The sequence below is a fragment of the Etheostoma cragini genome, chromosome 9, assembly GCF_013103735.1.
Source record: "Etheostoma cragini isolate CJK2018 chromosome 9, CSU_Ecrag_1.0, whole genome shotgun sequence".
Lineage (NCBI taxonomy): Eukaryota > Metazoa > Chordata > Actinopteri > Perciformes > Percidae > Etheostoma > Etheostoma cragini.
The window spans coordinates 15,126,956-15,135,996 of record NC_048415.1 but is presented as its reverse complement, the minus strand read 5'-3'; the positions used below and the strand labels follow the sequence as shown (position 1 = coordinate 15,135,996).

Sequence of the window (9,041 nt, the reverse complement as noted above, 5' to 3'; positions counted from 1 at the left end):
CTCTCACTTTTTCTCTCTCTCTCTCTATTTTTCTAAAAGAATGGCTGACACACTCTGCAATGCCTCTGCCCAAGGAAATCTACCCAAAGTGTTGCTTTTGTTGCAAAGTGGAGCCGATGTTAATGGATTTAGCTCATACAACATGACTGCACTGCAGGTTAGTATAAACCACTTTCAAATTAGTTTGTGTCGAAGTGAACTTGGAAAAATAATATTGTTCATGGTCTTTTCTTATTTTTTACCATGAACTGTCCCTGTAGTGTTACAACAGTGGTTGTTTGACTTCCTGTGTGTTGTATTCTACATCATGTAAGGTCTAATCATAGTTTAACTTCAAATATCCAGTAGATTTTATTTATCATCATATAAAATCAAAGTCAAAATTGATATAAATAGTTTTCAAATTAAGAAATCTGTGGACAGATGGCAGAAAGGAGTTTGTACTTGGTAGCATATCTTATCTAAATATATGCAGTCAAATGCCACACCATTTACCAAAATAGTTTTGAAATTCATAGTTTTGCTATAGTTAATTATTTAATTATTGTCAGATAATCATAAATGTAGGATTACTAGGAATACATCTGTGTTTTTTATGGAACAATAAGATGTGGTTTTCTTACTAGCAGTTTTACACTTCGATGTATTCTTTCTGCATTTATGTGCATTTTATCATACAAAATAGGTTATTCAGATTTAGTTATTCAAGTAATTCAAGCCCTATTCTATATTATAATAAAAGAAATGCATGCTCCATGTGAAAGTCACTGGTAGAGGGTAAGAAAAGAGATACAAAATGGTGGTGAAGGGGATGAGGAAAATGGAGAATGAGGGCCTGTAGTTACACAATATCCCTGTTCCTGCTTGGACTTTTTACATGCCTAGATGTTTTTATTCAGATTACCAGAAGGAATCTAGGCTACAGGCAAACGTTAATTATAGTAACACTGATGTTATAAGAATATAGTAAAATGGTGAATAATAATAATAATAATAATAGGCCTAATAATAATAATAATAATAATAATAATAATAGCGGTATCTTAACCAGGGTTGGGTCAGGGTATGTCATTTAATATAAAAAGATTCAAATGAATATGTAAATAATACCGTTAAAATCCCCGGGAGAGTCCGGCACAGCCAGACTCTGGACAGTAAAACTGAGATCAGCGCTCGTATTCAAGTTTATGTTCAGATTTTCAACTGTCGTTTTGGTATACTGCTCTTAAACACAGTCGAAAACGATTTTCATTGCTATTTTGTTATCTCAATTCTTATAATTTTGCTGCTAGTGATTTTCCTTTGGGGATGGCTAAAGCCTCTTTTGGGGGGCGGCCAAACTTCCAGGAAAACCACTGTTAACATCATCAGGTTGCAGTGGAGTCATTATAGCTTTAACACACCCACAAAGACACAAATTGAATCAAAATTGAGTATGCTCGCCCCTCAGGTGAAAGATTGTGTTTTGCAGCTGGATTGCCTAACTCCTATGATTTATAATGCGCGTTTTACGCACCTCTAATTTCATATGCACCTTTAATTTTGTTTGAATGTTGAAAAAACTGCATCCCCCCCCCTTGATCCAACGTGTTGCGCTATATAAGCCAAATTGTTAATAGGTCATTATTACTATTAGGCTATTATTATCATTATTATTATGTATTTTTCAGCTTTAGGCCTACTAGGCCTATAGGCTATATGTTTACCATCTGTTTACTTTTGTTTCTCATGCCTCTCTGATATGTTTGTTTTCCTCCGTCTTTCTGTATGCAGGTGGTGAAGTTGGGGAACGACGCCCTGGTCAGGACTCTGCTCGACGCAGGGTCCGACCCCAACTTACGCGAGCCATTCTGCGGTCTCACGGTGACGCACGACGCCGCACGCGAGGGATTCATAGATTCTTTGCGCGTGCTGGTGAACCACGGGGCAGATTTAAACCTCGTGGATAAGAAAGGTAACCTCCCGCTGCACCTGGCCGCCAGGGAGGGCCACCTGAAGGTGGTCGAGCTGCTGATCGGACTTACCGCGAACCCCCAAACCCCCAACGGCGATGGGCGCACAGCCGGGCAGCTCGCGTACCTCCACGGGAAGGTGGCCACTGCCCAGTACATCGAGGACTATTGTAGCGCACGTGAGTGATCATTCTAAGTTGTCTTTCAATAAAAAAAACTACCCACAAATCCAAATCTTTCTTTTCAACGTATTTTGTTTTTATTTATTCTTTAGCATACTACAGACAAGTTGCATGGCATCTTTAAAATGCTGAATGGGCTACAGTCGCCTAATAGGCTATAAGTTGTGGACTTTTTTGAAGGTATGGACTGCCATGTAATACTTTTTCGAAACACAAATACTTTTTGCCACAAAAAAGGCCGCTGGAGAAAACTGAATACAACTTGACCGTATTTAAGGCTTTAGAGAGCTGCTTCTGTTGATGGTGCATATTGACTCCTACAAGAGAATAGAGAAGTAAAACAAAACGAACAGATATAGGCCGAGATTTCATTTAGATTTATGGGCCTACTTCATGGCCTTAACCAATGGGTTGGGTCAAACACTGCATCTCTCACCGACAATGCTTCAGTGTCAGCATATATTAGTTGTATTGGGTTTAAGTTAGAAGTCTAATGAAGAAAATAGGTCAACATCAGTAGCCTAACAGGGAAAATACATAATGTATAATGGTAGGACAACAAGGTCCAGGGTGCTCAGGAAGTTCACTCAGATGACTGAAGGTGGTATTTGGGGGTCTGGAATTCAATTAAGTGTAGAAAAGGCACTCTTCTTTTAAAATGATTTTAAAAGCCTTTATTGTAGGCCTACTGGCTATTTCACAATAGAAAATGTAAGAGACAAATGTAAGCAACCCACGCATAGCGGCACTAACAGCTTTCAGAAGGCCTTGGTTCCTTTGTGCCTTTGACTTCCTCTTTTTCAATTCATAATATATAATGTCTGGGCACATTTTAGGTATAAAACGGATTTTCACAATTTCTGTGTGGTTACCAGGTTGATTCATTTGTCATTTTAGAACACAGGGTTGCACAGTGACATTTAAGTTGACATGTAAGTTGTATACCTTTCACACACACATATCAAACATATTAATAATAAATAAATAATAAATAATATTATGAGATATTTAAATTGGAATATAAAACAAAAAACAATAGTTACATAATATAACATACCTCTATACCTTTGGTTTGTAGTGGGAATGAGGGTAGTGCAAAAGTGTAAATGTAAAACCTCAAATCCTCGTTTTGTTTTTGTTTTAATCTAAATTGAATTAACTTAATAATGCTTTGTTTAAGAATGATGTCGCGCACCACGTTTACAGTCTGACTTTGAATTCTGTAATATCGTTATGCTTGACAGTCCATTTATGTTCTTATAGTGTCATAATGAAAGGATGTTATTAAATCCAATGAATCATTTAGGTATGAAAGTGTGGTTATGGTCATGCTTTCATGATTTGTATTCTTGATTCATAAAAGTTATTGATCTTGTTACACTAGTTTCAAAAGACGAAGAATATCAGTGTAGTCCCAACTTCAGTTCAGTCTGCTTTGCCGAAAAACAGAACTGCTGCCGGCTGCATATCATGCGTAAAAGGCTTTGGCCTCGACTCAACAACCAACGGAAACGAAAGTGAAAGACGTTTTGATGAGCTTGCCAACTCACGTTGTATCATGTATTTTTCTCTGTATTGTGTCTTATTATAAATACCCCGAACTGGCACCGCCGACCAAGTGAATTGTTTTTCTTTTTTGTATATTAGAATGTGGTCTACCAACTCTGTCTGTAAAGTGTCTTGAGATAACTTTTGTTATGAATTGATACTAGGACTATCAATAAAATTGAATTGAATCCACGAGGACGTGCCAGTTTGGAGACAAAACTCTCCATAAAGTAGGATTACAATTCAACCATTACATGTTTAAGGCAGGTTACAGGTTAGGTTATGTCTGGTATGGTTATGAAGCGCAATTGCAAATCTAATAAGTCTGAGTCAATGTAATGTGCCTGTGTGTGTGTGTGTGTGTGTGTGTGTGTGTGTGTGTGTGTGTGTGTGTGTGCGTGTGTGTGTGTGTGTGTTCCATTTGCCTGCTGAACCTGTTATAATTGGTGGAGATTTGTTTCTGCTTTCCTTCACAATGTGACGGTAGTCCTACAACACAAGGCTGTGCATAAGTGAATTTTCATTCACAGTGTTTATTTATTTGGCCTTTGTTTGTTTTATTTTATTCACAAATGTGTTTTTGTATTGTTGTACAGTTTAACCGCAAAGAACATACTAAATTAGGGTAATTCTACTTTTTCTAAAAAATAATTTATCAAAGCTCAATGTGAGAATATGTGTTGGCCCTACTGTCTGTTTAAATCCAATGGTAATCAGATCATTATGACCTTATTTAAATAAGGTCATAATGATCTGATTAGCTAAATCCATTTCATTAATATAGGCTAAAAGATGTCGAGTAATTTTGCAGCCATATTGCCCAGCCTTTTTCATTTTGTGTTTAACTGCTTGTTAAACATTCAGAAACAGCTCAGCCACACAGTATATAGGCTAGAAATCATACAGGCCCGCTACCCACAACTACATGCCCTCATGGCTATAAACTATAACCTCTTTTATTTTTTAACGTGTCTGTCTTACATTATATGCTTGCTCTTTTATAAACTGATGGATAATAAAGGCTAGCATAAAGAATAATATTTATTTTATTGTGGTGTTTTTCATTTATAGGCCTACTGCTCCTCTCTGTATGGCTCTTGTGCGTGCACGCGCATCTCATCCTGCCTGCCTCACACTAACTGCTACAAAAATAAATAGGCAGCAGCCCACTGTTAATACATTGCGGTATAATATAAGTGCACTGCACATTAATACACTTAGTGAAGTTAGCAGGCTGTCCTTTGAAGCGGAGTGTGGACCTTTGCTATACGGAGGCCGCCATTTCGTTTTCAGTTTTACTCGAGATGTCTCCGCAGGCACACAGCCCTCTACATGTTTGTTGTAACTGGGATCATTTTGGTCTTCCTGTTTGATTGCGAAGGAAAAACAAGACGTTGAGTAACGATACGTTATCATTTTACAGGAGCTTTAGCTGCCTCTCGCCCCCTGTCATCACCTAAAACTCTCTTCTACACATTAGCAACTTTCGCAGCGTTGCCTAGGTGACACCGAGTGACCCGAGACTGTTGAAATGTGTCAACATATGTATTAAACTACTACAAGCTCCTTGTGTGAGTTTCCTCGGTGAAAAGGCTTGTGTGCGAAGATGGGCAGGAGGGCAGGTTATTTATAATAATTAAACAGAAAGAAAAAAAAGGAGGAGGAGTCAACCATATATGTGGTTTGCCTGTAGGCCTACAGAGTTTGGATTGGCTGGACTCTGTGAGCAATCCGCCAAAAAGGACTCTTTCCAATTTTTATTTTAAAGCACAGGTGGGGTTCAATAGCTATTGAACATAGGGATTTTCTTTTGAAAAATCACATTTTAGTCATGACTTGTGAAAAATAGCCTGCATTCACATCAGGTTAATTTTTGATTTTAGTTCCATGGATCTGTGTGCCTTAGTAACACAAATAAACATATTATGTAAAGTTTGTAGCTCATATTGTATTTCTATATTATTGCACTTATTTACTATTGTGTTAATGTCACATGGTGTTTATGTTTGCATACTGATAAATAAATAAACTAATTGTTTTTTCTCTCTCACAGACTAAAGGAAGAGAAGGATGAAGATTAAACCCTGTGATGCTTCTGCTTTTCTGCTTATGTATTTTTGCTGACACTTTATCATTTTATTCAGGCCTTTATTGAAATATATATGGTTCAAAATCATTTTTGGTTATGATATTTTTTTGGATTAGCCACTTTCATATATTATCATAAAGCTATTGTATTTTGTCAATAGCCTCAAACGTACATACAAAGCCACAGACAGTTACATGTACTCAAAAGTAGATTTATGTGCGAAAAGACATTCAGGAAGTTTTGCTCACACCCCTCTCTCTTTCTACCTCTGCTGGTAGTAAGTTGTGACTGTATAATGACAATATGACACAATAAAATGAAAAATAAGCCCAGCTTGTACCCGTTTGTATTTGTGTCTGTATCTTTTTATAAGATTAGTTTGTCGTCATTTTCCTCTCCTTATATGTTAAACCAGAGATTTATGAGTTTTGTCGTGTTGAGTAAAAAAAAAAAAAAGAAAGTTGGACAGAATCAAAATGTCAAAAATTCACCAATGTCAAGCATCTATTCTTTTATATAGGCCACTAAGCATTTCTGAAAAAGCATGCTATAATAATAGATAAGGTATAAAAAAAAAACTAAGTAAAAGCAGCAATAGGTGGCAATAACATAAACAGAGTGTGTCAGCAATTATGGGGGCTGAGACGGACTGATTCAGTGCAGTTATAACTCTCAGTCTGGAGGTGAGGGTGTAGATGGAAGGAGTTCAAGGTAACTGATGGATAATAATACACCTGTTCGACTTCTGAGCTCCAAGAAGAGCTGTGGGAGCCACATTGATCTAAGATGTGACATTTAAAGAGGATCCCATATTTTACATATTTAAATAACTCGAGAAGTACAGTGTTTGTAAAAATGTGAACATAGCCTAAGTATGATCAAATAATAAAAGTGGAATTTGGTAGTGAGGCAGGTGTCTGCCCTACAACATGGCGGCGTCTGAATACAATAATTAAGCTATTAAGTGATCGGGTGAGGAATGAGTAGAAAAATGTTTTGAACTCACCAAAGCCTTGAAGCTTTTGTTATGGTGAGAGAGGTTTTGCCATGTAAAGTCAGAGAGATAAATTACATATTTATTTGGTATTTACAGAGTCCAGAAGTACTATCAGCTGTAAGAAAACTCAATTTTTGTCTATCTAGTGTGCAGAGAGGAAATAAACCACACCCAGTGGCAGTTATTTTTCAGTCGCAATGTCTATTTATTACTTGCCTGTACATGTATATGTATGCTTACAAACAAGTAAAGGTCTAACAAGCAGTCACACACAAACATACAGCACCCTATTCACATGTGAGCAAACGTTAATGTTCAATCCTGAACTTAAAAGCAAAAAATGTACCCTAAATCAGTACCCATGTATCATTCCTGTAAAAAAAAGGTGGACATTTTTAGGTTTCTCCCGAGAGTCAAAGACGGAGCCAAAGCCCTTTTCTGGCTCGTGAATAAGAGACATTTGTGCAGCTGTTAATTGTTAGCAAATGACAAAGACTGAAGAGTCATTTCCGGGGATATGAGCACATGTCTAACTCAGAACTAGTGTTGCTGGAAATCTATTCATGTGCAAGAACTGGAACATGTCAAATTTGCCACAGGGCATAAATGAAGCAGCTCCACAAAGTGCCACTCTAACGCATAAACATGTAGCTTTGGAAGAGAGCTAGTCTTCATAGTAATCATTGTGTAGTTTCTTTTTTTATTTGGTCTAAGTTTTCGTTTGATTACTGACGTGGTTAAAAGGGGAACTACGCTCATTTTGAAAATTCATACATGTTATTCTTATGGTCTAAGACAGTCCAAAAATATTAGTAAACATTAACAACTGTCTCCCAAATCCCAAAACTAGTGTTAAAACTCAAATTTGTGATGTCATAAAAGACTGCTCCATAGACAACGAAATGGGATAGATGTTTGAGATGACACTGAGAGCACATGGGTGCATTTTCTGTTCAGAACTGAGAACACAGAGAGAACATCTGTTAGGGTATAAAAAAGAAAACAAGCATTTGATTTGTTGTATATGAAGCAGGTCCAGACTTTAAACTTGAAGTTTGAGACTTACTTCTCCGGTTTCTGGCTTTGAGAGAGAGTAGCTCATGTTCACAAACATTGACCATGTAAAATAACATATTGGAATTCTTAAAAGGTGTACTAAGCAGCATTTTGCTAAAAAAAAAAAAAAGAAAAAAAAAGGAATACTCATACAAAAGTATTCCTTTTGGAGACCCTGCTTGTGTTTTCTTCTTATTCTTATGTGTTTGGAACTTTTCCAGGCATCGACCATAGTCTTTGGGCTCCATGTACAGAAGCAGTCAAAAGTTCGGACACACTTTCTCATCAATGCGAATGTCCAAACTTGTTTGTCCAAACTGTGTATTAATGCTGCTTTACGTCTGTTTGACCACCCAACAGAAACACACACAGCAACAGGATCAAGCTCGGCAGATAAGCAGTGTAGCCAGACCATATTATTATTATTATCATCATGTGTTAAAAAACACCAACCAACGGCTTAGAATATACTACATTTAATTTAAATGGTGTTCCTCTTTAAGTTGATTATTAAGACTGAGATGGAACAAAGGAAAAACTTTTAAAAGGCTTTTGTATGTGAAACGGTTGTCCGAAAGTACCGCAGTGCAGATGTAAGTGGTAGGAACATGGCATGTGCAATGAGAGCTCTACAGCAGCCTTCACAGTCTAAACTGTCCCTGTATCCCCCCCCCCCCCTTCTTGACGTTAAATGCTCTACATTTTAGCAGGCCCTTACTGATGGTGGGCAATGTAGCGTTACATAGATTACCATACTGTGCAAAAAAACTAAGGTGCCACCTCCACCCCCCAAACTTTCTCAAACATACACAAAAAGCAATCAAACGCGCAGGTACACACACACACACACACACACACACACACACACACACACACACACACACACACACACACACACACACACACACACACACACACACACACACACACACACACACACACACACACACACCACTAAAGGCATGTTATCAATCGGTGTTGGATCTGTATCATTCATGTATGCAGGGGAAGCTCAAATGACTTACCATTTCCTGCATAATTCAAAGTGTTGCCGACTGACCCGCATGCCAGAGTTAGCAGGGAAAAGGAAAGTATAACTGAACATTTAATATTTCTTTGTGCTTTAACAATAACCTGGGTGACTTGTGCAATTGACATTTTAAAACGAAGCGAGGGTTTTCATTAAGATTGAGGCCTCAAATTGATTGAAAATAACA

The 9,041-nt window shown here is 37.5% G+C and overlaps 1 protein-coding gene across 2 annotated transcripts in view; it reads left to right on the top strand.

Moving 5' to 3' along the window:
• Positions 1 to 6,081, top strand: part of cdkn2c (cyclin-dependent kinase inhibitor 2C (p18, inhibits CDK4)) — a 7,701-nt gene extending 1,620 nt beyond the window's left edge. Inside the window, exons 3-5 of one of the 2 annotated variants that reach the window (XM_034882569.1) lie at positions 40 to 157; positions 1,774 to 2,131; positions 5,736 to 6,081. In XM_034882569.1, the coding sequence (XP_034738460.1) occupies positions 41 to 157; positions 1,774 to 2,131; positions 5,736 to 5,740 (480 nt within the window). In that variant the 5' untranslated portion in view covers position 40 and the 3' untranslated portion in view covers positions 5,741 to 6,081. The remainder of the gene's footprint in view (positions 1 to 39; positions 158 to 1,773; positions 2,132 to 5,735) is intronic. The other variant, XM_034882567.1, reaches the window with a different exon arrangement.
• Positions 6,082 to 9,041: the final 2,960 nt, after the last annotated feature.